The sequence below is a fragment of the Vulpes lagopus genome, chromosome 14 (assembly GCF_018345385.1).
Source record: "Vulpes lagopus strain Blue_001 chromosome 14, ASM1834538v1, whole genome shotgun sequence".
Lineage (NCBI taxonomy): Eukaryota > Metazoa > Chordata > Mammalia > Carnivora > Canidae > Vulpes > Vulpes lagopus.
In genome coordinates this window covers 28,239,247-28,267,069 of record NC_054837.1, presented here as the reverse complement: position 1 = coordinate 28,267,069, position 27,823 = coordinate 28,239,247, and the positions used below count along the sequence as shown (strand labels likewise).

The 27,823-nt window shown below is 45.3% G+C and overlaps 3 protein-coding genes across 9 annotated transcripts in view; 2 read left to right on the top strand and 1 right to left on the bottom strand.

The window, feature by feature from the left end:
• TCTN1 (tectonic family member 1) overlaps positions 1–11,773 on the top strand; it is a 30,282-nt gene extending 18,509 nt beyond the window's left edge. For both annotated transcript variants that reach the window (XM_041728475.1, XM_041728476.1), the window contains 8 exons: positions 4,433–4,567; positions 5,111–5,236; positions 5,624–5,709; positions 6,259–6,399; positions 7,809–7,971; positions 9,955–10,080; positions 10,725–10,869; positions 11,685–11,773. In XM_041728475.1, the coding sequence (XP_041584409.1) occupies positions 4,433–4,567; positions 5,111–5,236; positions 5,624–5,709; positions 6,259–6,399; positions 7,809–7,971; positions 9,955–10,080; positions 10,725–10,868 (921 nt within the window). In that variant the 3' untranslated portion in view covers position 10,869; positions 11,685–11,773. The remainder of the gene's footprint in view (positions 1–4,432; positions 4,568–5,110; positions 5,237–5,623; positions 5,710–6,258; positions 6,400–7,808; positions 7,972–9,954; positions 10,081–10,724; positions 10,870–11,684) is intronic.
• On the top strand, positions 21–2,134 carry LOC121475298 (U6 snRNA-associated Sm-like protein LSm2). The gene has a single exon (XM_041728485.1). It carries the CDS (start codon positions 1,433–1,435, stop codon positions 1,718–1,720), a length of 288 nt encoding a protein of 95 aa, XP_041584419.1. The 5' UTR covers positions 21–1,432; the 3' UTR covers positions 1,721–2,134.
• The window catches only part of HVCN1 (hydrogen voltage gated channel 1), a 36,975-nt gene continuing 19,502 nt past the window's right edge, over positions 10,351–27,823 (bottom strand). For all 6 annotated transcript variants that reach the window (XM_041728481.1, XM_041728482.1, XM_041728484.1 and 3 more), the window contains 5 exons: positions 22,198–22,467; positions 17,703–17,807; positions 14,839–15,070; positions 12,502–12,614; positions 10,351–12,149 (listed from right to left, as the gene is read on the bottom strand). In XM_041728481.1, the coding sequence (XP_041584415.1) occupies positions 12,084–12,149; positions 12,502–12,614; positions 14,839–15,070; positions 17,703–17,807; positions 22,198–22,467 (786 nt within the window). In that variant the 3' untranslated portion in view covers positions 10,351–12,083. The remainder of the gene's footprint in view (positions 12,150–12,501; positions 12,615–14,838; positions 15,071–17,702; positions 17,808–22,197; positions 22,468–27,823) is intronic.

The following is a 27,823-nucleotide window of genomic DNA, read 5'->3' as shown; positions in this document are numbered from 1 at the left end:
CAGAGAGAGAGAGGCAGAGACCTAGGCAGAGGGAGAAGCAGGCTCCATGCAGGAAGCCAGATTCAGGACTCGATTTCAGATCTCTGGGATCATGCCCTGAGCCAAATGCAGACGCTCAACCGCTGAGCCACCCAGGTGTCCTGGTAAGAGTATTTCTTGATGGAAAGTAAGGTAGTTTATAATCCACTGTCTTATTCCTAAGCCCTTTGAAATGAATACACTTAGGATTACAAGGATACCTTACTGTCAGTAACAAAATCATTTGCCAAAAGGCAAGCAGTAATGGAATAGGGAAGCTCCCTAGTAGCTAACCCTTTTGTAGTTACAAAAGGGGCAGATGTTCAAATTCTCTGTTTTTGCAGTTGGCACTTTTTCATATTTAAATGGCATAGCTGTCTTGACAGACAATGGGCGTGATTGGTTTCTGTGCTTTCCCTGGCATATCTTGGGATATTCTTGGTCTCTTGTCTGGAGAGCTGGCTAGCTCCCAGAATGCCATCTGTGCCCGTAGACGATAGAAGTATCTTGCCCCTGAGTGTCCACACCTGTGTGGGGGCAGAACATTGCCAGTGTAGCTTCAGGGGTTGAGGTGTGCATGGAGGTTCTGTTGTAACCCAGCCCGGAGGTTCTATCAGGCTGTGATCAGGTGGCCAAGGTCTTCTGTGGTTACGTTAGAGCAAAGGAACATGTATCTACCCCTTATTTTTGGGTCTGTGAATACAGTTCCCAAGGAGGCCGAAGGCTTAGGCCTTGTTACAGTCTTTCAGAGCTCGTGGGATTGGCTACCCTCCTTTCAAAATTCAGCTTTGCCATTATTTTCTCAAGTGACATGTGCCTCACTCCTCCCAGTTGTCCAGTAGATGGTAAGTGTCTGCCCCAGAGGCCGATGTGAGGCTCAAGTGGGAGAATGCACATGACGTGCTCTGTGCAGTGTCTGGCACTCAAGCTGCACTTGGGGCAGTGATACCTACTGTAACTGATTTCATTAAGTCTCAAGATACAAACATGTGTTTAAGATAGACATTTGGAAGGAAATAGTCTTGTGACTTTGGACTTCACACTTCTGTGTGTGGGCCTGGATTTCCTCATCTGTGAAGGTATTTTCAAATTTGTTTTAGTTACAGAGCTTTTTCAAATGTGATCTCAAGCAGAACTCTCCCCATGTGTAATTTGGATTGAATCCAAAGCCCCTGGTTGGAGCAGGGGTGGGACCCAGAGCCCTCCACCTGCCCGGCCTTCCCATCTCTCTCCTCTTTGGTCCTCCTGAGGAATTCTATGGATCCTAGGAATCCAGTTTGAAAACCATATAATAGACTAGCTCTCAAATACTTCTAACCTCTAAAAAGTGCTTTGTGGGTTGCCGCCGGCCCCAGGCCCGCGGTTCCCGGCCCTCGCCTCCCCGGTCCCACCGGCGTCCCACGTCTCGAGCGCCATGCTCTTCTATTCCTTTTTCAAGTCCCTGGTGAGCAAGGATCTGGTCGTGGAACTCAAGAATGACCTGAGCATCTGTGGAACCCTCCATTCTATGGATCAGTATCTCAACATCAAACTAACTGACATCAGTGTCACAGACCCTGAGAAATATCCTCACATGTTGTCAGTGAAGAACTGCTTCATCCGTGGCTCAGTGGTCCACTGCGTGCAGTTGCCAGCAGATGAGGTGGACACACAGTTGCTGCAGGATGCAGCGAGGAAGGAGGCCTTGCAGCAGAAACAGTGATGGTTCCTTCTCCCTTCCCTTTCCCTCTTCTGTTAGTGACCTTTCACCTCAAGTCACAGCCTGGGATTCCTCCCTCCCATATTTGAGGGGGATTTTTTTGGTCTTTTTTTTGTTTGTTTTTTTAAAGAGTGGAGGCTTTTTCTTTAAGGGATGAGTGGATGAGACTATTAATAGTAGGGAGTAGCTCTCCTCTGTTGAGGAGGGGACGATAATAGGCTGGGGAACTGCAAAGCCTGCCTTGTCCTCAGCACCTGCCTTTCTCACTCCTTCCCTGGATATGGCAGGAGAATCTCCTAGATCTCTCCAGGGCAGCATGTGATTCATTTGGGGGATGGAAGGAATCTGTCCCGCATCGGGAATAAACTTATGATGCACACACACAAAATAAATAAATAAATAAATTTTTAAAAGGTGCTTTGATTCTACCATTCAAAACTTGAACTGTCTGTGGGGGCAGCAACCCTCTCTGCCTTAATCATGATATATCTGTAGTGCCAAGGGTGGTGCCTAGTAGGTATTGGGCACTCAGTGGGTTATGTGTTAATTGAGTGAATGCTTAGGTTCAGTCAAGCAGGGAAGACCTATTGTGAGGATGATGGGTGTTATGGAAGGCGTGTACTGTCTGCCATACAGTAAGTCCATTGCATGTTTGAAGTGTGTTAGTTGTCTCAAATCAGAGATTTGCTTAAAGTTTTTTTTAAAAAGCAACTTCTAAGATTTGTTAGATGCTCAGGAATATAAAAATTGGATCCAAGCTCCCCATTAAGTGCAGCCCGTTAGGATTGCCTGGGATCAGTTAATATCTGCTGAACCATCAATGAAAGATGAAGTTCTGGCTCTGTAATTTCAGTAAGTATCTGCACAGGGTGGTGTGGGAATGGGATATGACCCGATAGGACATTCAGGAAACCAGGGTAGGCCTACCATTTTCACTCTCTGACTATCCCAGTGGCTGTACCAGTGCAGCTCTTGTCACCTATCCTTATCCGTCCATCTTTCCAAAGCTTGTCTAACCTGGACCCTGTGGTGTCTGACAGTCACACCCACATACCACCCAAACGGCTCCATCAGAGGCTGGTGTGGAAGGAGGTACATTTTCTTGGAACCACATATTATTGCTGAACCAGGGATCAATAGGTTCAAATAAAGGGACCCAGGATTGTCTGAGGATGTACACTGAAGAGCTCATGGACTCATAGCACGGGATTCCCTGTGTAACTTTTACATAGAGAGGGGCTTGTTATGTGGAGGGTGTTGTGATTGGGGTGGCCCTTCTGCCACTCTTGTCACCTGACAGCTTCCGAGCCATGTCACATTCTTAGAGTTTGACTTATAAGGATAGTTACAGTCTTCTTGGTCATAGAAGCCGACATGTAAGAACTACTTATTTATCTATAAAATGACAGTTAAACACTTAGTAATTTTGAATTCTAAACAGCATGGTACACGATTGAGGGCAAAGTTCAAAGCAATAGAAACAACTAGATACAAGGTAGATTCCTTCCTGAACAGTGGTTTCTAAGTGCTGACATTTAGCACAAATGTCAGATTTGTCACACAGTATGAAGAGGCCCAGCTCCCTAGAGGATTGAATCATTTAAAGGATTGCTTGCTGCTTGTCACTCTGCTGGCAATGGCCATAAATGAAAGATGCCCTTTAATAGCACTGGGTTATTCAGAGCTTCCTGATGCTGCTTGAAAGATTTGTCTTTCTTTGTTTTCTCTTCCAGTGATCCCACCACCTAGTGTGTATGTGTGAGGGTGTGCGTAGAAGTTGTGCATGAATTGGGTCAAGCATATATTCAGGTAGGAGGGTAGGGATCAGGGGTTGTGTCCTGGGACTATGGAGAACATGCATCTGTGTGTATAGGGCGAGTGCATTTATTGGTAGGAGCTGTGCTTTGGAGGTGAGAGTACATTTACACATGTTGGGTAGTGTGATGGAGTTGTGAGTGTGTGTGAATGTTTGAGATGTAATTCACATACCACAAAACTCAGCATTTTTAAGTGTACAATTCAGTGTTTTTTTCACAAGCTTGTGCAACCATCTCCACCACCTAATTCCAGAACATTTTCATCACCTCAGAAGGAACCCCTGTTCCCATTAGCAGGGACTCCTTGTTCTTCTCCAGTCTTCTTCCTCCGCCCCTGGGCAACCACTAATCTGCTTTCTGTCCCTAAGGATTTGCTTGCTCTAGACATTTCCTATAAATGGGATCATGTAATATATGACCTTTTGTGTCTGCTTTCTATCACTTAGTATGATGTTTTTAAGATTCATCTATGTGGTGGAATGAGTCAGCACTTTATTCCGTTTTGTGGATGAATAATATTCTTTTACATGTATACACTATATTTTATTTTTCCATTTATCAGTTGATGGACATTTATGTTGTTTTCTATTTCTGGCTGTTAGGAATGCTGCTGTGAACATTTGTGTACAAGTTCTTGTGTGAACATAGGTTTTCAGAGATAACCACTTTCAAAGCTTTGGTTATATTCTTCTCTAGTATTTTGTATGTAAATGTATGTACGTATAAATATCTGAATTTTTACAAGTGTGCAGTTAGAGTATGCATATTGTTCTGTAGCATGCTTTCCTCTGCTGAGCTGTGTATTAGCAAGGATTTGTCTCCAGTTTCTCATCACTGTAACCCACTCATCTCTGTTGGACAGTGTCCCTTGTGAGCCAGGTCTCCCTTTACTTTGCAGATCCCTATCACTGTTCACTCCATCCTCATTCAGTCTCTGAATAAAACACTAACCCAACTGGAGGACACGGTCATGTTGAATCAGACCCTGGTTGAGGCTGGGGATGTTAAAATCTGCACTAACGTCGTTCTTGAGGTAGGTGCCCAGTTTGGCTTCGAAAGCTGAGTCTGTGTGTGGTGGACTCAAGCTGCACAGGCCTGAGGCAGTAACTGAATGCCCTCCAAAGAGTGTTCTGGCCCATCCTCAGGTATTGGTGTTCTTGATTTCCCTCCTTCTTGGCTTTATGCTTTGTTATTAGAGGATGCTGCTTTAATTGAGGTCTCTGAAATAATCACATGTGATTTTTCTCTGCAAACCTAGTTAGTGACTTTCAAGAATGTATCAGAATTTGTTATTGCTTTTGTTTTTAACACATTTTCTCTGCAGAAATTGATCATATTCCACTCAGACCTGCTGATTTGGAACTCATGTAACTAGGTGCAGAGAGGCTCCAATGACCCTGTCAGCTGGGGGTGGTGCTGGGGCATTGCCTCCTGAAATCTGATGGGACAGGAGAGAAAAGCTTCCATGAGTAGAGAAATAGGAAAGGATTTGCCTCCTGTATGTACTTTGAGTAGTTGATACAGCTACCAAAATGCAATGGGCACAGGTATATTTGGAGTACCATTTTGTTTTTAGGTGAAGTACAGCCTCACATACACATCTGCAGGTGAGATAACACAGGCTGGCCTCTCTCTCCTTCTGGGGACAGTGAGCCAGGCAGTAGTTCCACTGGAGCAGAAGTTTGAAATTCATTTCATTCAGGTAAGTTTGATCAATTTTGTACACATATTTAATTGCAAGTAAAAAATCATAACTTGTCAGTGAAAAAAAAATCTCAGTTTAGAAATATTACCACCTATCCACTTGTACTAAACAAAGGGCTTTATGGAGCATGTGTTTGTAATGAAATCAGGCAGAGTCCTTGTGTCTTTTTCCTTTCCGGGAATAAGATTCTCTTCCACGTGAGCTTGTTCTTTTATAGAATGATGTACTCCTACACTCAGCAGACATATTTATAGTTCTGAGTAGGGGGAGAAATTCTTTTATTGGTTGGAAATCCCAGATTTTACTGTGAAAAGCATTTTATTTTCACCCTACTTCCTTAGTAAAATGAGAATTATTTGGGGGCATCTCTGCATTGTCTTTCAGCAAAATACAAAGCCAGTTCTTCTCAGTGGAAACCCTGGCTATGTTGTGGGGCTCCCATTAGTTGCTGGATTTCAGCCTCAGAAGGGATATCCTTTTTGGTTCTGTGGAGAAGAAGCTTGATCTCCCTGTCCATGTGTTGTGTGGCTCTTCTCTTTATTGGTGAGGGTCCTGTGGGCTGGAGGTTAGTTTTGGTCAGGACTTCCTCTGGGTAGCTTTGGTGGGTGGTGGGTCCAGCTGCACAGCAAGTGGGGTTGTGTGTGTCTGGTGGTTGGGGGTGAAACAGGATGGTCCAGGAAAATGTGTTTTATAATGAAAATCTCAAGACAGAAAAGTTGACAGACTTTTGGATACATTTAATTACATACTCAAGCAGAGACTCTTAAACAAATTTAGTAGTTTTGAAAATTTGGAATTATTTTGGCGGAACGTTTCTGAGGACTTTTCTTCTGAGGATCTACTACTCAAGGAAAATAGAACTATTTTTTTGTTCTGCCCTGGGAAAACTGTCAAAATCGCAGAGGCCCAGAGAAGGGATATTTGGGTTTCACTCATTTCTTCTGTCACACACATGTCACCATCTCCTGAGAATCGGACTGTTTTAGTACTGGGTGATTGTCCCTTAACTTTTTATGAATATCTGGGATTATTCAGACCATGAACAGATACGGACAACTTACCATTCTTCGTAGCACAGCGGAGCAGGACTGCTTAGCAGTAGAGGGGATCCGGACCCCAGTGTTATTTGGTTATGATATGCAATCTGGCTGTAAACTAAGGTAAGAGAGGAACTTACTTCTTTTGGAACTTGTCTGTGTTGATAAGAGAACAAAGCATTCCTACTCTTCCCCGTTTTAATCAAACCTCTGCATCAGCCAGCGAGCGCCTGTGAAAGCCACAGTGAGTCCCATTATCACTAGTGACAGTACTTGTGTTTTCTAATTTTAATTTTCACCTCCATAAACCATTTGTCATGATTCAAAGGAAAACTGTTGCAGTCATTTTTCTTATCAGATGTGGCAGGATAAAAATCCCAACGTTTGTGTAGGTTTTAAGATTGCATAGCACTTGAGTTCACAGCAAAAATACATTGCTTGAAAATCCTTCCTATATTTCTGACTTAATATATGTGGTGTAACAAACCCATTAAGAAGAAGCCTGAATGTGATCTCTGTTTTTATCTTTCTAACACCAAACACATATGTAAAATGTCAACCAGCCCTGCATGGCTTATTATAAAGACACCAGCCCTTACCCTCATTTCCCCCACTCCGCAGGAGATCACTTAAAACTCCTGTAGCTGATTTTTTGGAAATTTACTCCCAAATATGTCAATAACCTGTGTGTAATATTATTTGATATTTTGGTTTTATGAATTGTTGAGTTCCCACTATGGAAGACAAAAATATGGTTCTTTCTCTTTTCTTCCACTACCCTACCACCCAGTCACTATCCTACCACTCAGTCACTTCTCATCCCTACATCCTCCAGGGTAATTATATCATTGTTTTGGTTAGACTGACACATACCATTTACATTATTGATTCTGATCACTTTAGACCAATATTTCTCAGAGGCTGTTCTGTTCCATGGATTACATTTCCAAAGAGTTAGTCGGGGTATGTCTGTGATCCAATTCGTTTGTTTGAGGAACAACCCAATTAAAGTTAAAAATGTAATTCCTGGGCAGCCTGGGTGGCTCAGCTGTTTAGTGCCGCCTTTGGCTCTGGGCGTGATCCTGGAGTCCTGGAATCGAGTCCCACATTGGGCTCCCTGCATGGAGCCTGCTTCTCCTCTGTGTCTCTGCCTCTCTCTCTGTGTGTCTCTCATAAATAAATTAAAAAAATATTTAAAAAACAAAAAAACAAAAATTCTTTAAAAACAAAAACTGTAATTCCTTACTGTAAGGACTTCTCAGAGCCTTTAATATGCCAGTGTGCTCCAGGAGGGACATAGGCATGTACTGTTTCCCAAACTTTTGGCCATAGATCTCTTCTACAGAGCCTCTCAATGGAACAGTTTGGGAAACATTGTTTTCTCTTTCCATGGCCAACCAAGATTTCTCAGAGTTAGAGGCAGAGGCATTTTGGCTTCTGTCAAATAATCCTTTTGGAGAGTGAGATAAGCCCCGTGAGAACTGCTGGAATGAACAGCCCCATTCCATTGACCTCTTTTTCCTTCCCAAAAGACTGCCTCAAGCCATCACGTGTCAGCTCGCAGTGAAGAAAGTGAAGAACCTCCTGAAGGGCCAAGGCTTCCCAGATTATGTTGCCCCTTTTGGAAACTCCCAGGCCCAGGATGTGCTGGACTGGGTCCCTGTCCACTTCATCACCCAGGCATCCCACATGAAGGTAAAGGGGAAGTTGAAGGCCACGTGCAAGTGGCCTCTCCTACTCCCACTGCTCTTCTGCCCAGTGGGGAGGTAGAGGTAGCCAGGGGAGCCACCTGTTGAGGGGGAGAGAGAGCTGTGGGCAGGAACAGATGGGCCTGGGTCTTGAGACCTGATTGTGCCCTTAGTGAGCCCTCTCGCCTGTGAGGGTTTGAGCCTGTTTCCTCACCTGTGAAATAGGGAGTGAGGCTGGAGTATCAGCTTCCTGAGGTGGTTGAGTTAAACAAAGTAACGTTTGTGGGGCCTAGTTGTTACTCCAAACATGGGGACTTGTCACCATGCCGACCCCTCCTATGATCACTGTTGGTGTGACACAAGGCATCGTGTGAGGGCAGAGGAGCGTGAGCGCTGTGGCAGGAAGTGAGACTGAGTCCTGTCCACGGGGCTCCCCGAGCCATCATTCCCTGGTCTGTAAAGGCAGCCCCCACGTGAGTGAGAGCTTTCAGTTCCAAAGTTGCCTGAGGAGTTTAATGGAAGTTGACATCCTACAAAGAGGTTCCTGATCACACGTGATTCCTCTGCCCACCTTTTTCTTTTGTCTCAGCCATCAGAGTGTAGGCCGCCAGTCACTGGAGGCGTTACTGGAGGCGTGCTCTCCATCTTCTCCTTTAATTGCCCAGCTTTTGCTTGTCACAGCTTCTCAGACCTCTCATTATCTGCTTAGCATATTTATAGCAGGGGGACAATGAGGGTGAGGACTAGCTCTCTGGCTCTGATCCGGCCCTCCTCCTCAGTCCCCAGCAGGGACCCGTCATTAATCAGTAGTCCCTGCTGTTCTGCTGCTCTTGTCTCTACTCTGCCCCCTCGGAACCAGCCACATCGTTTCTGGCTTCTCAGAAACAGGTTAAGACATTATTACTACCCCCTAAGAAGGGAAAACCGCCTGGGAGGCAGTGCAGACATTAGCATTTTCAGGGTCTGTGCTGCTGCAGGGAGCTCAGAGGGCCCAGAGAGGTTTGGTACCTACCTTGCAGGAAACTCAGGTGGCAGCAGACACAAGCGCATGTGCTAGGCTCGCTTCTACCACTGCGTGTTGCCTCTTCTAATAACAGATACTCACAAGGCTTTTTCAGCCTGCAAACTTCCTAAAAGGCAGTTCCCAGCTAAGGAGTTCCACCAGTGCCTTTTTGGCAGGCACCAAATTTAGCAGGCTTGCTAGCTTTTTATGCCCCGAAGAGGCATATTAAACAAACAAACAAACTTGTTATTGTCGGAAAATTTCAAACATAACACAAAAGTAAAGGATTACAATGGAATCCCTTCTACATCATGCAGCTTCAGTGGTTGTCACATTTGCCAACAAACACAATGTAAAGGCAGGGAAAGGGTTAGAAGGCCCACTCGCCTGCTCCGCCATGGGGCAGAGACCTCAGGCTGGCTCCCAGGTCTCCAGCCTGCAGGCAGGCAGCACCCATGGAGAGTTAGCATCTTTGACAATTTATCCTCGGCTGATACCCCTGTGTAACATCTTAATTGCCAACTGATGAAATTAAATGAAAAGAAAACATTTACATTTCCTCTAGGTGCATCTTAACGTGATACACAATTAGGTTTAATTTCTATGACTACCACCATCCTCTCCTCCCCACTCAATGCCAGCTTCTCCCCTCAAGAATCTCTGAGGTGGATGAAGTTGGGCAGTTAAGGCCCAAGGTTCTGCGGTTTGTTGTTGGGATCTCCACAACTTCCAAGTAATCTTGACCTTTCTAGAAACAGGAGAGGATGGAAAAATGCTTTAAGTGTTAAAATATTTTTGGGAATATTGAGTACTTTAAAATATGTGCTCTCAGCTGTTTTTATCTGAACTTCTAGAGTCTCTTCACTCTCTTGTTCAGAACATTTTGTAATATGTGAAACACTTTATAATTAAAGCTCTGAAGTGCAGATTAAGTTTGACATGAAATTGTGTAATGTTCAGATTGATTAATGGCATTCTGTTTTGCAGGATTCTTGCCAGCTCCCAGTGGCTTTGTTTATAGAAGTGAAGTGGACCAAATACGGGTCCTTACTGAACCCACAGGCTAAAATTGTAAACGTAACTGCAAGTCTCATTTCATCCCCCTATCCTGAGGTAGGTCTAACTGGGGTTTCGAGGTGTGGGTTAAGACAGAAGTCCAGGGATCCCTGGGTGGCGCAGCGGTTTGACGCCTGCCTTTGGCCCAGGGCGCGATCCTGGAGACCCGGGATCGAATCCCACGTCGGGCTCCCGGTGCATGGAGCCTGCTTCTCCCTCTGCCTATGTCTCTGCCTCTCTCTCTCTCTCTGTGACTATCATAAATAAAAATAAATAAAAATAAATAAAAATGAAAAAAAAAAAAAAAGACAGAAGTCCAGACAAAACTCAAGCGTGATAGTGAAATTTATTTTGTGAAAAAGATTACTGAAATTTAAACAATCTGAATTCTTAAAATAATCTGGCACTTTCTTAGAGAAAAAAACATTCCACTGACAACAGTTGAATTCACAGTAGTATTCTTGTTTGGAGCTGATCTTTAAAATTCTTTGAAAATGGAGTTGTGGTTGACATTCGTGGGTTAGGACAGCCTGGGTAAAAACCCTCTCATCCAAGTGAGCGTATGAGGAGCCCTGCATGCGCCTAGGAGATGGGCGGACCGTGGCCCCAGGAGGGAAGGGAGCACAGGGTATGCCACCTTGTGACCCTGTGCACATGAGCACACACTGGAAGCAGGACTCACAACACTCTCTTTATTACAGACCAACTCAGGAAATGAGAGGACGGTTCTTATTTCCACTGCGGTTACTTTTGTGGATGCGTCTGCACCTGCGAAGGCAGGCTTCAGAGCTCGGCCAACCATCAATGCCAGGCTGCCGTTTAATTTCTTCTTTCCGTTTGTTTGACGTAAGTTGTTAATCAAGGAGACAGCACCGCACCTCCAGAATCGAGGGGCCTGGGCTCCCTTGGAGCCATCCTGAGATTCTACCACAGATCTGCAGGGTTGCCCTCAGACCACACACTTCCCCTCTCCATTCACTCTCCTCCTTTTGGAAATTTTATTCTACTTGGTTGACCTTAGAATGTGGCGCCACCTGGTCTTGGTGATTTCCAGTACTGTTAGCACATAGGTCACGTGCAGAAACCAAATTGAGCCTTTGGGAGGATGGGGAAGAGGACAGACCCTGAAGTAGCATAGGTGTTGAGGGTTTATCCAGTTTATCCACCTCAACATGAGTTATTTTTAAACTACTCATTGTAGTTCATGTCCTGTGGAGATAAATACAAAAATAGCAAAATACTGCATATAAACTCATGTGAGTAGAGTACACGGTCTCGTGAAGGGATCTCCCCCCAGTGTCGTCTTCATTACATGGAGTCTTGGGTTTAATTGCTGTTTCTGTGGCAGGCACTGGAGCTCTCCATCTGATGGGCTGTATGGGATGCCACAGAGCAGTTCCAAGCCTTTGATGCTGGAAAGAATAGAGTAGGAGGGCTCAAGGGAAAAAGTTTCTTTTATACGTTAATTGTACAGTAATTGAGAAAATGTTGTCAGGTGGCAGAACAGGGTGGAGCCAGTTAGAAAGCTGGTTGCTGCAGAGAGGGGGCTGGGTACCTGTGAACAACCTCCTGGGGGAATGTTTAGAACAGTTTGAAAAGATAAGACTTTTCTAGAATGGGCTGGTAGCCAAGGTAGCTTCCTTTTTTCTTTTGTCTTTCAGAATGCTCACATGAAAAGATGCACTGGTTCCTCATACATGCGAAACGGGAAAGTACATTTGATGAGATTAAATTTTATATACAACTAGAAGTTGACCAGCTTCATTGTTCATTTTCAAGCAAGAGTTAGATGTTCAACATGAGAAAATATAGTTTGTAATACATTGTGATATGGGGTGAGAATGGGATGGGAAGCTCTTGATCACACCAAGAAAGAGTGAGCCTTCCCATAGACTCCCCCCACCCTAACCCCCCAGAATCTGAGCTGGGTGGGGGGTGAGGCAAAGGCATCAAACCAGATCTCTCCCCCAGACGGTCCCCAGGAGGGGCAGCTGTCTTTCTCATCAGAGATGCAAGCCTGTGAGGCAGAGTCTTGTCTTTGGGACGAAGCAGGTACATGTCTAGTTGACTTCACTAAGAAGTCCATGCTGTCTCAATAGCTTGTTCAGTCTTTCAATTTCTTGTTCCTGTTATTAACAAAAGCAGACAGATAACTCAGTTTTACCTTCTGAACCTTGCCAGGGACGTGGCAATCATTCGATGGGCCCCAAGGATGCAAAGCTGAATGGAGGCTACATTCCTGGTAGAGTCTGCCAGTGGAGCCTGCTACGGTCAGCTGGGACCCAGTGGGTGACTGCAGTGACAGGAGGTCCAGAGGAGGGACACCTGGCATAGCTCTGGGGAAGGAGGTGATGCCTAATCTGAATCTGAAAGGACAAGGAAGACTGAGCAAAGGGTGATGTCTGAGCAAAGGCCTGGCGGAGTGAAGCTCTGTGCTGAAGGCAAACAGATGGCATTTTCCCAAAAATGTCTTCTTACCTTCTCAGAGCAGCTGAATTCAAGGTGTTGGATCTTGGCGGCCAACTGTATATTCATCTGTTTTAACCTCAGCAGTTGTCGTTCTGAACGTGTCTTAACCGAGATAATTATTCCTGTAAAATAACTGAGGGTCTCAGTGATAGAGGTTTCTAATTTAACCATTTGAAAACAAAACAAAACAAAACAACAACCCTGTATTCCTTATAAGTGTATATAGTTGGGAAGAATGGTGACAGACAGGGATCCCTGGGTGGCGCAGCGGTTTGGCGCCTGCCTTTGGCCCAGGGCGCGATCCTGGAGACCCAGGATCGAATCCCACATCAGGCTCCCGGTGCATGGAGCCTGCTTCTCCCTCTGCCTGTGTCTCTGGCTCTGTCTCTGCCTGTGTCTCTGGCTCTGTCTCTCCTTCTATCTCTCAAGAATAAATAAATAAAATCTTTAAAAAAAAAAAAAAAAAGAATGGTGACAGACAAAACAGTCCATTTGCTTAAAGGCATCAGAACTAGGAGGGTCAGAATTTTTTTTTTTTTTTTTTCTGAGCTACTCACTACCCAGTTGTAAAATATTTCCTTTCAGCTCACTTGGGCTAAGAATTCCTTAATAGTCATTGACCAGATGAGTGTTAAGCTCCTTCACATGTAAGCAGCAATACTGTACACAAAAGTTCAAGGCTGGAAATGCTCAAGCTTAGCCTTGGGATTGTCACTTTCTCAGTTTTCTGCCTTCCACAGCTACAGCCAGGTCAGCTGTCAGGTAATCAACTATGTCTTGGCCAACAGAGGGGTTATCAGCCTTATCTGATAGCTCCTTTATAAATGCCCACACCACAGTGGGGACATGGCCTCAAGAGACTGTGCAGCAACAGGGGATGCTCTGCACCTTCCAAGTAAGAGAGACCATGTCTGGACTTGGTGGCCATGACGCCCGGGAGCAATGGCCCCTGGTCCCTGGCATTCTTGGTTGTCTGAGTCTAGTTAAAGCTTGTGTTGCTTTTTTAGACTTCTCAGACTGTCCTGCCACTATATTTGATAGCAGTGCGGCAATGGCGTTAGGCAGTCCTATGGCCTGCTACCATTAAGACAAAGAAAATTAACAAATCTCAGGCTTCTGGTTTTATCTGCAAAAGCAAATGTCACCATGGTGTGATAGAGTAATGGGTAGTAACTGTGTTCATGAGTCATTCATAGTTAGTAATGGTTCATCTACCTCAATGGCACATAACCTTTGCACAGAGTATTTTTCTGTTCAATGAATAATGAATTAGTATAAGCTTATTCAATAAGTGAAAAGCTTCCTTTGTTTCCTTTGACAGCCCAAATGAATATGCTTAATGGGCTTTCATCAGTAGATCTGAACTGGCTCCTAAAACCAGGGGGAGCCCACAGTGTCCACAGGCAGAGCCCCTCACACAGCCCTGAGTTGGAGATATGACACTTTACCTGCCAGCTCCCTGTGTTCACGTTAGAGGGCTCCACGCCTGTCTCACTCACTCTCCTTGCCTATGACCTACAGCCTGGCCTGCTGAGCCCTTGTCTGGGGATGCCCAGACCTGGCTGGACACCCTAGGCACCTGCTAGCACTTCAAAAATAGATACCCTGTGAGGGTCTACCCTAGACTTCCAGAAGCACTGGACGTGATTCTGATGTGGTGGGTTCACAGATGGATTTGAGTACCTCCGACTAGTTCACTGAGAGCCGAGCAGCTAACAGCAGAAACATGGCTTCTCAGAAACAAAGCCTCTCTGCACCACTAGGATGTGTGTAATAAGGAGTAGGATCTCTACCTGAAGTCTGGTAGAGCATTATCTCCCCAAGTGTGTTCTCTAGACCCAAAGTCTACAACATGTTAACAGGGGTTATTTCCACCTGAGGTGTCCACTTGGTTAATCTGGGGAACCCAGAGTTCTCAGAGTCTCCCTCATGCCAACAAATGCTGTGACTTCCTCCAAGGGGCAGAATCCAGGGTGCTGCATTTCTCAGCATCCTTGCCCCCACCCCCCGGGGATGAGGCTTGGGAGAATGTTCTTAGGAAACACCAAATTAAAAACAAAGGTGCTCTGGGAACCAAGCTGGAGGGACTTAACCAGAGATTAGTCTGGCCTCTTCTATAAATATCTTCTAGTAATCAGGAAAATAAGGCCTGACAGAGAAAAGTGGTCCCTCTGAGCATGTCTTAGTTTGTAACCATAGGGGCAGTGGTGGGACACCAAATCAGATCACTTCATTTTTCTCTGGAAAACACTAATCAGGAGGAGATGGAGCCAGGACCTGGGGGTCTACTCCCAGGCTCCACCCACCCAGCACTCCCTCTGTGGCTACCCCGAGCAGGGGCCATACCGTTGATGATCCGGGCCACCCGCCACAGCCGGAGCAGAATCAGCAGCCCAAGAGCCTCAAACTCATGCTTCTGGAACAGGAGGACAAGGTCGAGGATGAAGGAAACCACCACCACAAAGGTGTCCAGGATTTCAAACTTGTGGTGAAAGAACTCCAAGCGGAAGACAAATAATTTTAAAAAAACTTCTATCATAAAAAGCGTCAAGATGGCAAAGCTTGAGTAGTGGAACACCTGGAGATGACAGAGGAGGCACAGTGAGAACAGATCCAGGGCTGGCCACAGGCTGGGGGCACGGCACACAGAGGACCTGGCCCTGAGCGCACCTGCCCGGGCACCAGAGAGTGAATGCATTCGTCTGACCCATCCCAAACTCCACCAGAGCTCTTCTCCAACTGGGGCTACAGCTGGGGCACCGCAGACAAGGGCTCTGCTCTGCCCTCTGCTCCCATTGGCAGGATTGAAAACCTCCACCATGCCCTTTGGCCCAGTAATTCCAATGCTAGGAATTTAGCCTAAAGCTATGCTCGCTCACATGTGCACAAAGGCATGTTGTAGCAATATTTGCTGCAGCATCATTTGCAGACAAAAGACTTTCTACATCATTTGTAGAATAGAAATATCTGTTAGAGGGCACTTGTCAAATGCATTACAGTGCCTCCAAATGGAGCTCTATGTAATTGTTAAAGACCAAGGCTGACTCTTAAGTACTGACTAGAAATGATCACCAAGGTAGATGGTAATTAAAGAGGGTTGCCAGATCTTGATTTATAAGTACTAGTTTTCATTCAAGTAACCACTTCCATTCTAGGACAGGGAAAGTACAAAGTGAGCTGGGACATTATATTGGGCCAGAAAGCAAGGAAATGCTCAAAGACTATGTAGTCATGTTAAAAGGATATAGCAGTCAGCTTAAAGAGACTCACAGTGACCAAATTTAGTGGGGCAATTCGGACACTGAACAGAATAACTATGATTGTAATACACTGAATAAAAAAAAATAATCCATGAGTCCTTAGTGATACACACAAACATGGGGAAAAAAGGAAAGCTCCTCTTTATATATATAAAAATAAAACACCAAAAAACCCCACCTACTAGATGTAAAATGAGTGCTAGAAATCTCAGTTTGCATCCCCCAGTGTATTCATTGACTTGGGCAGTGACCATCAGGTGGATGTTAATTGGGGATGGAGGATCTATACATGGCAGTCAAGTGTCACTGTGCAGATTATTTATAACTGCAACAGGAAAGTGCCCCTGGACAGTGGAACAGCTCAGCATTTACTACCTTAAGTGATCCCACTGAGTATCAGTGATAGTGACATGCCACGCTATAAGGAAAACAGCCCATCAGCCAAGCACTGAAAAGTGCTAACTGGACCCTTGCTAACTGGACCTAACCTCTGGTGTACAGAGGTTACAGAACAAGGACAAGGTAAGAATATGAACAAATTGAAGGACCTCTGGGGAAACAGACAAGTCCAGAATGTGGGACATCCTACAAAATGACTGGCTAGATTCTGGGCAGGGGGCAAGGTGGGAGGATTCTTCTAGATTAAAAGAGACTGAGGAGATACAACCAAGTATCATGTCAGAAGTCTGGTTTGAAAAGAAAAAAAGCATTATAACATATTCGTGGGACAAATGAGGGAAATTTGAATATAAACTGGTTATGGAATTATAATTTTTTAGGTGTGGTAATGTGATTACGGTTCTGTGAGAGAAAGATCTTATTCTGAGGCATATTGAAGAATACTTCAATATGTGTGTCCTGATGTCTAACTTACTTTCAAATAGTCAAGAATACATGAGTGTGTTTGTGGATATATAGAGAAATAAAGCAAATGTAGCAAAAAGTGTATTTGCCATTTTTCATTTTAAAAAGTTGTGGGAGGGCAGCCCGGGTGGCTCAGCGGTTTAGTGCTGCCTTCAGCCTGGGTTGTGATCCTGGAGACCCGGGATCGAGTCCCACATCGGGTTCCCTATGGGGAGTCTGCTTCTCCCTCTGCCTGTGTCTCTGCCTCTCTCTCTCTCATGTTCTGTGTCTCTCATGAATAAATAAATAAATAATATTAAAAAAAAAAGTTGTGGGAAAAGGCACAAGACAGTGAGGGGCACCTGGGTGGCTCCATCAGTTAAGTGTCTGCCTTTGGCTCAGGTCTCAGGGTCCTGGGATTGAGCCCCACGTTGGGCTCCCTACTCAGCAGGGAGTCTGCTTCTCCCTCTGCCCCTCCTGCTCCCCCTGCTTGTACACACACTCTCTCCCTCGAAAATGAATTAAAAAAACAAAAAAAAAACTTAAGGAAAAAAAAAAAAAGTACAGCAAGCATGTCACTGATTGTGTTAAAAGGAGAGAGAGGAAAAATATTCATCCATCTGCGGAAGGACTTGGGCTGGCCAGAGAAGAAAAGCTAGCAGCTGCCTTGGGAAAGCTGGACAAATGTCTGGGATGGGCTCAGGCAGCAGCTGTGAATTGGGGAAAAACCAGTGGGCAGATCTCCAGCAGAGGGACCACGTCAGAATGTTGACAGGCTGTGAGAAATAGCTCATCTGCTGCTAAACATGGGATGGTATCACGCCCTTGGTTAGATCCTCCCTCTAGAAGCAGTGACACACCCCAGCTTCGCGGTCTAGCACCACTCGAGATTCAAGCCATCAAGTAAAATGAGAAGGTTTCCTTCTATAGTAGATGCTTGTCTACAATTTTGGAAAGAAAGACATTTTCTCTGCTCTTTCGTTAAAAGCACCCAATTGACTTAGTCCATTAAGGACTTGCTACTCCCAGGTGGGTGCAATCTGCCCCCCTCTGCCCACCTCAGGAAACATAGATGTGAACTGTAGTAAGGGGCCGCTGGCACTCTACCTTGGTGGCATAGTTATTCTTGTCACCCTGGATGATCTTCAGGTCCAGAATGAGCTCGGCCAATACCAGGAGGGCATCCAGAATGACCAGGCAGATGATGATAACCTGCAGACCAAGGCAAGGAGCGAGAAACTGTGAGACCTTTCATCTTGAAGGGCCAGAAACATTTAAGGGAAACCATTAGGTGAAGATGCCAAGGATGAGAGCCTGCTGCCCACTGGCGAGTGCCTTCTAGGCCCGTCGGCCACCACTCGCCCCCCAGCCAGTTCCTGTCCTCCTAGAGCTTCTCTGCATGGGTGACAGTCACCACTGGTCTTTTGTATTCATTGACTGTTTCTCAGCATCTCCCAAGCAAAACTGCTAATTCCTAGATGGCAAAAAAAAAAAAAAAAAAAAAAAAAAAAAAAAAAAAAAAAAATTTAAGTTTAATTTTCCTATTTCTGGAGATTTTCTTGCCAGGGTATACCCAGAACAGATGCTCAATAGATAATTAAAAAGATCTGCCTCAGAGATCTGAGTCACAGAAGGCCCGCTGGGGACTGCTTTCCTTTGGGTAGTGAGATTACGATGATGTCCACTGTATGCATGAAATAGCTTCTGCCTGGAGCCGGCAATACCTGCCCCTGCTCACTGTGCTCATTAGGGGTAACAGGCCGATGGAGTCCTAGTTCCTGGGGACCGAGGAGAGGTGTGGGAAAGACAATCTCAGCAGCTCTGTGACCTGCTGGTGGAGGAGGACGGTGGGGACCAGGGTGCATCGCCTGTGTGCTCTCATTGACAGTGACAGAGGCGGTGGACACGCTGGCAGGGGCTCTAATGGCAGGGCAAGGGGCTACAGGGTTTGGTGGCAGAAATGGCAGCAATGGGAAGAACCCCAAAGGCCACCGTGTCATCCTTCTCTTCCCTTGGGAATTCTGGGCCTTCACTGTGTCCCTCAGGGCCCCACGTCCTACACCTGCTGCTCTTAGGTAGATGCCGCGTGTCCGTCTGCCATTTCCTTGGCAGTGCCCGTGCCCTCAGGTTGGAAGGGAACAGGCCCCAGTAAAGACGGACTTGTAAACCTTTTGACCATTTCAGCCCATAGCTAATCATTTCAGTAATTAAAGTGTTTGAGGACATGGTTTACTGTGAAAATTACATGGCAAATTGCTTTGTAATGAAGTTTTTCATACGTATCCAAATTCAGTAGCTCAGTAAAGATTCAAGCCTCTGGCAGCTTGATTTTCTTCTCTTCTCTCTTCTTCTCTCCCTTCCTCCCTTCCTTCATCCTTGGTTTTATTTTAGAGCTAAAGGGATGTGAGAGCTCATCTGGTCTAAGAACAAGGCGCACAGACATTAAAAACATTTTATGGCTTCTTCCTTTTCAGCCATAAAAAGGAAGACGCCCTGATACGAGCTACAACCTGAACGACTGGAGAAGACACGATGCTGAGGAAAGAAGCCGGACACAGAGACCACACATTGTCTGATTCCATTTATATGAAGAGTCCAGGACAGGTGAGTCTGTACACCTAGAAAGTGGATAAGCGGTTATCAGGGGCCAGGGGCTTATTGTTTAATGGGTACTGGCTCTCCTTTTGGGGTGATGGAAGCATTCTGGAACGAGATGGTGGTGGTGGTGGTTGCACAGCATTGTGAATGTGCTAAATAAATGCCGCTGAATTATGCACTTTAAAATGATCGACTTTACGTCATTTTCTCAAGAAAAGCCTCAATTAAAACAGACCTAAGGTCACAATGTGTGGGGCCCAGTCCTGGCCTCTGTCAACTAATCCCCAGAACCTGAATTTGCCACTTCCGAAGGCAGCACTATTTCTGAGGGGAGTCACATCACAAAGAGAAATGCTGAGAATTCAGGTGAGCTGGTTAGTTCCAAATCCAGACGAGGCAAAGAGGGCCAGGCCTCTGCAGCTCTACGGAGTACAGGCTCTGGGGCTGCAGCCCTGGGCCGCCTCTCACACTAGCCTAGACCTTGGGCATCTCTCAAGACTGATCAGCCTCCGGTGTTAACTCTAGGCTTTAACATCCTCTTGGAGAAAATGGGGTCGACCAAATTTTCCACCGTAGAACGACAGTGGTAGCATGATATGAGGTAATGTGCAAGGGGTGCTTAGTACAGGGCCCAGCCATAGTGAGCAGGTAATGAAGTGAAGATCCTTGACCTTTCTGAGTGTCCTCCACTGGCTCAGCTACGCTGTCCACCCATGGATTCCACAGCAGCCCAACACACCCCACATTCTCTCCCTTGCTTGTACCATTCTGTGTGAGAAGTGATGGCAATTAACTATATATCAGGTCTCCTAGGCTGCTTCAAACCATGGAAACAGGTAGAGAATGCATCCAAGAAAGGGATACCAGAATCTTCTTGCACGTTGATTCTACTGGCTGAGATCAAACCCCTGAACTGAAATCCCCAGCTCCATAGTGGTCTCCCTAAGCCCCTCTACAAATCAGGTTGTGTGACTCCATCCCACCCATACATTTAGATTTTCCATGGCCACCCACTGCCCACAGATGACCTCCTAGCACCTCCTCTCTTGCCAAGTTATCCCTCTAATTGCTATACACATCAGCCATGTAGACCCTTCTCAATTCCAGGAATGTGGCAGATCCTCTGCAAAGGCAGCCCCTCTGCCTGGCAAGCTCCTCCCCTTCCCATTCAGAGCCTGGCCCAACCTTCAGGTGTTAGAGGAAATGTCATCTCCTCCATGACACATCCCCTGACACCCAATCCTAGGTCAGGTGTCTCCCTACCCCTAGGATCTCTTAGAGCCCCCTTCTGTTTCCCTACAGAGGGTTTCTCTTCACTTGTAACCAGCATCATCTGGGCGACAGCACCTGGAGCGCCTGCCTCTCCACAGGCCATGGATCCTCTGAGAGTGACGGGGTATATCTGCCATGCTTGACACTCTATCCCCCCACAACAGTGGGTGCTCGAGAAGCAACTGTCAAGTGAATGACTAAGCAGCCCTACTTATGTTTCAATGGTCAGTCATCTTCTCCAGTAGGAGTGTCCTTAGAGGTCCTGGCTCAGGGGGCAGCCCCGTGACCCAATCAGGAGATGAAGGCCCTCCCCGAGCAGGGAGGTCCAGGGTTCCCCTTGCAGCTGGAAGGAAACTGGCTCTGTCTTTCTGCTTCTGAAATTGAGGGTTTGGGATTTCAACCCCAACAACTTAATACCACATTTCCTTTCCTGTCACAGACACATAGGAATGCACTGAGCCTGCTGGGCTGTTTGGCCTGTTTCATTTCTCTATGCTACGTGAAAGCAAGGAAAAGACCAAAATAAAATTTTTTTTCTATTTTACCCTGGAACAAAGACAAGTGATGGGAGGGGCAAGGGCTGTTTCTGCTTCCAGAAGGGAAGTCAGCTCTGGGGGGTGCTGGTTTATTTCAGTTCAGGAGGACACCTGCAACAGGGTCCCCAGAATGATTCCACTTTGGGACCTGGGCTGACAAGAGGCTGCGTGATTCCCTAGTGTCCCTGGGTCTCCTGCATTCACCTGGGCCTCTCAGAACAGGTTTCCAGACACCCGCCTGCCCAGTTGAGGGCTGGGGGCTAAGACAGCGCCCATCAGACTCAACCCGCACTTGTGCTTCAAAGTCAGATGCCAATAGACACCGAACCCCTCACTGTTCTCTGAAGTCTGCGTGTCCTTCTCAGGTTCTCCTGTACGTGCACCAGGAGGTCGGTGGTGGGCGACACCGGGCTCCACGAGATAAGAGACTGAAGCCCCTGTGGTGATAAGTCTGTAAGGCACAGGACCCTCTTGGCCTTGTTCCACTCAGGGCAGGCCCTCTGTGTTGGCTGAGTGAGTGCAGGAACGTTTTTTCTGCCTCCAATATCTTCGCTTTCGTTTATTTTTATGAGCAGGTACACTAAAATCTGCATAACATAAAATTTACCATAACAAAATCTGAATCATTTTCAAGTTGGCACATAGCTCAGGGGCAGGGGCACATTCCCCAGGGGGTGCAATTGCCACCACCATGTAGCTCTGTAATGTCTTCATGACCTCACATGGCAACCTGTGGGCGTGAAGTGGTCCCTTGCCATCCTGCCTTCCCTTCGACCTGTAACCACCTGTGCTGTCTATCTCTGTGGATTTGTCTCTTGTGGACATTTCACATAAATGGAATCCTACAGTATGTGGTCTTTTGTGCCTGACCTCTTCCGCTGAGTGTCATGTTCTCCAGGTTCATCCACTCATGGTAGGAGTCAGTGCTTCATTCCTCTTCACGGCCAGGTACGGACAGACCACATCTTGTTTACTCACTTGTCAGGTGGGAGACCTCTCACCTACTTTGGTCCATGACTGGTTTTCTCCCTGACGACATGGGATCCGCCTGGCGCCATGCGGGCACCTGAGCCATGGTTCGTACCCGGGAGACACACATGGAAGGAACAGGGCAGTGACAGGCCCCCACACTCGCCTCGTGACTCCTGGCTGATGGCTCTGCCCCACCCCAGCCTCTTGGGCCTCTGCCCACCTACCTGAAACCTGTGGGAGCTGAAGAGCTTCCTTAATGTGGCCCTGAAGTCGAGGGGGGGCCTGGGCGTGGGGGCCGCAGTGGGGTCGGCTCTGCCCTCCTCGCCCGAGGCAGCTGTTGGTGGCGGCTGCTCCTCCTCTTCATCATCCTCCTCATTCTCCCATTTCTTATAGTTGACATTCCAGGCATGGTAATCGTCCCCAACGACAGTGAAGTGCTTCAGGAACTTGCTCATCCTTTCGGCCGGAGCCACTCTGGCCCTGCGGGAGGTGGCCTAGAGGAAGTGGGGAGAGAGCGAGCGCTCAGACCAGGCCCTCTGAGCGCGTCCAGACCATGCGGACCTCACATTGCTCTGGCAGGGAGTGGGCCTGGGCCGGGCCACAGGGGTGCAGTGTCCTGGCACTCAGAGCACCATGCAAGCAGAGACCGTGAGGTCACGGTGGTTTCTTGTGCTTTTATTTTTGGAATGCAGGGTCTCAGTGCTGGTGAGGCAACAGGAAACCCCAGAAGCCATCAGGCCTGTCACTATGGTCTGGATGGCAATAACCAATGAACTTGGTACCGCAGCCCAGTCACAAAATACCCACCACGTGTAAATACCGGAAGAGCGGCCCCATGGTTCAGAGACATCACAACCTGAAAAACCGGAGGTGAGAGTTGGCAGGGCAGGGGTGTGGAAAGCCAAAAGTAAAAGTACCCAGAGTTTCACAGAAAAGTGAGGCCCACCCCCCCGCCCCACTTCATGCCACAGATCAGTTCTTGAAATGTGAGTAGCAAATAGATTTTCCTAAGTTCAGCCAGTGCTATTTTAAGTCTACTATGGACAGTTGTTTTTTTTTTTTTTTGGACAGTTGTTTAAAGACAAATGACTTCAAAGCAAAAAAGCAAATAATCCTCCCTTTGCCCAACTTACCCTACCAGATATCAAACTTCTATAAAGTTCAATAATGAAGACTTTGGGGTATGAGTCCAAGAATGGGCAATATGATCAGCGGAACAGGAAAAGAGAGCCCGACCAGACCCATACCCCTGTAGGAAACTGAATGTGATGGTGGTGGCAGTACAGATCAATGGGAAAGGGCTAGAGAGGTCAGGACATCTGGCCTTCACAATAGGAAACCAACCAACAAACATAAAAGATCCCTACCTCACACCCTACACAGAATAAATTTCAGATGCATTAACTGTAACATATATACATTAAAAAAAAAAACTTTAAAAGTATTACAACAAAAATATAGGCAAGTGTCTTCATGATCTTCAAATAGGGAAAGGTTGCTTAAATAAGACACAAAACAAAACAAATGGATAGATTTGATTCATCAAAACTAAAAGCTTTTATGTTTCTCTCTCTCTCTCTCTCTCTCTCACACACACACACACACACCACAGTCACATAATGTACTTAATAGAGGTTTAGCATCCAGAATATATAAAGAAATCATACAAATTAGAAAAAAAAAAAGATGACTCCATTGAAAATTGGTCAATGAATATTAACAGGCAGGTCACCCAAATGGCAGAGACACACAACCTCACTAGGACTCAGGAAAATGTGAATGGCAAGAATTCTAAAGTCTGCAATAGCAAATGTTGGTAAAGATGTGAAGCAATGGGGTCTTGAACACTAAACACAGTAATTGACACTGGCACCACCATTTTGGGAACTAATCTGACACTGTTTTGTCAAGTTAAAGCTGTACATATCTTTCCTTAATAATCTAGTGATTCTATCCCGAAAAAGTCTCCAAAGAGAACCCCTCTCCATGTGCTCAAATCAGTGATATGTTTAAGAATGATCACTGCAAATGTCCACCTAAATGGTGGGAGATAGAAGAATGAGCCTTCTCTAGTCATGGAATGGAATACTATATAGCAGTTAAAATGAATGAGCTTCATTACTGTGTATCACTGATGACATCCACAGGTATCCACTTGGCAGTACTGAACACAGTAGATCAATCCTTCCTTCACTGGCTTCTGGGACTCCATACTCTCCCAGTTTTCCTCCCACCCCAATGGTTACTTCTTATTAGTCTCTTTTGCTGGATTCCATTAAGAGAAAGACCATATATTTAAGTATTGACATTCCTAAGGCTCAGGTGTCTCTTCTTCGCACTCAGTTCCTAGGGCTTCTCATTCAGAGGAATAGCTTTATTTATTTATTTATTTATTTATTTTTAAAAGATTTTATTTTTTATTTATTCATGAGAGACACAGAGGGAGAGAGACAGAGGCAGAGACATCGGCAGAGGAAGATGCAGGCTCCATGAAGGGAGCCTGATGTGGGACTCGATCACAGTACTCCAGGATAAAAACCTGAGCCGAAGTCAGATGCTTAGCCACTGAGCCACCCAGGTGTCCCTCAGAGAAATAGCTTTAAAAGCCATCTGTACATGAATTATACAGAAACACTATCTCTGATCCCAACCTCAACTAAGGACATCCACCCTTAGTTATCTAAAAGGCATCTTCTATACCTGGCATGTTCAAAGCAGAATTACTCAATTGCAACCCAAAAAGTCCCCATCTCAGTTTAGGGCATTTCATTTGTCTAGTTCCTTAGGCCAATAACTTTGGCATCGTTCTTTAAATGTCTCTCTCCTCATTCAATACTAACCTAACAGTAAATTTCGTTGGCCCCACCTGTAAACTACTTTCCAATAAAGACCACTTCTCCCCATCATTTCTTGCTATCTGTTGCCTGGATTACTACAGCAGCCTCTAACCTCCTCCCAATATCCATTCTCCATCCAGCAACTTGAAAGAACTTTCTCAAATATAAATGAGATCATGTCATGCTCTTCCTTAAAACCTTCACACGTAAAAACAAAAAAACAAAACAAAACAAAACCTTCACATGGTTTTTTTTTTTTTTTTTTCCAGCCTACTCAGGCTTTCTTCCTGGAAATGTCTTCCCCCAGACATCTGTATGGTTCACACCTTCACTTAGGTCAGGCTTCTGCTCAAATATCACCTCCATTGAGACCTTATCTGGTCGCCCTTCCTCAGTCACACTGCATCCACTTACATCGTCCTTCATTTTTTTCCTTTCTTTTTGTTTAAGATTTTTAAAGTAATCTCTACACCCAACGTGGGGCTCAAATTCACAGCCCTGAGATCAAGAGTCGCACGCTCTACTGACTGATCCAGCCAGATGCCCCTCATTTTTCTTTATTGCACTTATTGGTGACATTATATATGAACTTGTTTATCTGTTTATCATCTGCCTCCACCCCCAGACTCTAAGCTCCATGAGAGAACTTTTTCCATCTCAGGCAAATGGCACACCCAGTATCTTGCACTTAATACACACTCAAAAACAAATATTTAAGTGACTGAATAAATACATAAATGTGGATAGGTCTTTACAAATATGTTGAGGGGTGCCTTGGTGGCTCAGTTGGCTGAGCGTCCAACTCTTGTTTTTGGCTCAGGTCATGATCTCATGTGTTGTGAGATCAAGCCCTACACTGGGCTTTGTGTTCAGTGGGGAGTCTACTTAAAGATTTTATCCCTCTGCCCTGCCCTGTGCATGTGCTCATGCATTCTCTTTCTCAAATAAGTAAATACATCTTTTAAAAAATTAAAAATATGCTAAGTTTGGGGGTACCTGGGTGGCTCAATTGGTTAAGTGTCTGACTCTTGATTTTGGCTCAGGTTGTGATCTTAGGTGTTGTAAGATTGAGCCCCACCTTTGGGGTCTGTACTGGGCATGGAGTCTGCTTAAGATTCTCTCCCCCTCCCCTTACCCCTCCCCCACCCTCTCTCCCTCTCAAAAAAAATATGTATGTTAAGTTTAAAAAGAAGATATATTAGAATATGAATATAATATCACTTAAGTAAAATTTTAAAAATACATGCAAAATATTACTATATGCTGTTTTAGATAAGTATAAAGTGGAAGTGTAAACATACTAAAGAATAGGATTTCTCTTTCTGGTCATGATAGAATAACTGGTAGAAGATTAGGCCTCTTGGGATCCCTGGGTGGTGCAGCGGTTTGGCGCCTGCCTTTGGCCCAGGGCACGATCCTGGAGACCCGGGATCGAATCCCACGTCGGGCTCCTGGTGCATGGAGCCTGCTTCTCCCTCTGCCTATGTCTCTGCCTCTCTCTCTCTCTCTCTCTCTCTCTCTCTCTGTGTGTGTGTGTGTGTGTGTGTGTGACTATCATAAATAAATAAAAATTAAAAAAAAAAAAGATTAGGCCTCTTGCCATAAAAAAAACTACAAAACTGGATAAAACATATGAAATTTACTGCGGTCCCTGAGAGAAGAGAAACAGGTAAGGTGAGCCCCACACTCACCCTGGCTTTCTGCCTAGAGTACTTTCTGGACTGTAGCAGCAAAGACCATAGCTCAAGGCTATTGAGCCTCCCTCCCTCAAGAATTTGCATGGCAAAGTACCTGAGAAATGGAAGCTCTACAGAGAAGGAGCTCCAAAAAATCAAACTTTAGCTGAATTCTAAACAGCTGAAAAACTACCAGAGATGACACAAGGCAAGGTTGGGAGATATGTGAGTTCCAAACATCCAAAGTAGAAATATCTTGTTGAATACCCTGAGCATTCAGTAGAAATTCCAGAAAGGTAATGCCATATTAGTAGGTATAATCTAGCTGTATAGTAAGAACTACCTTAGATCTGTCCCAAATACACTTTAAAAGAAGCCTTGAAAAGATCAAGCAGATGCCCATGTAAATTGACTGCCTATTGGAATAAAACTCAAACTCTATTAGGAAGAACAAAAAACACTCAATAATGTAGCATTTATAAATACACAGCATGCAGTAAAAAATTACTAGATAGGGATCCCTGGGTGGCGCGGCGGTTTAGCGCCTGCCTTTGGCCCAGGGCGCGATCCTGGAGACCCGGAATCGAATCCCACGTCGGGCTCCCAGTGCATGGAGCCTGCTTCTCCCTTTGCCTATGTCTCTGCCTCTCTCTCTCTCTCTGTGACTATCATAAATAAATAAAAGTTAACAAAAAAATTAAAAAAAAAATTACTAGACAGATAAAGCAGAAAAACATGACCTATAACCAGTGGAAACATTAGCTTACCAGCTTAAAATGGACAGAGATAATAGAATTGGCCAACAAAGACCTGTGAATAGCTATTATAAATATGTTCAAGGATTTCAAAGAAAATATGAGCTTAATGAGGGAACAAATAGAGCCTCTTTTTTTTTTCAGATTTTATTTATTTATTCGAGAGACCCACAGAGAGACAGAGACATAGGCAGAGGAAGAAGCAGGCTCCCTGCAGGGAGCCCAGTGCCGGACTCGATTTCAGGACCCCAGGATCACGACGTAAGCCAAAGGCAGATGCTCAACCACTGAACCACCCAGATGCCCCAAACAGAGACTCTTTTTTTTTTTCAGAGACTCTTAATAAAGAAATGGAAAAAATATATATATATAAATCATATATATATATAATATATTTATATATATATAAAAATCATATATATAAATCATATATATAATATATATTTATATATATATATAAATCAAAATGGGCTCAAATCATATATATATATAATATATATTTATATATATATATAAATCAAAATGGGCTCAAAGCTGATTAGATACCATAGGACAAAATATCAGTGACCTTAAAGACACAGC

Excerpts from the sequence above, each read along its gene's own strand:
- LOC121475298 (XM_041728485.1), top strand. The coding sequence starts at position 1,433 with ATGCTCTTCTATTCCTTTTTCAAGTCCCTGGTGAGCAAGGATCTGGTC.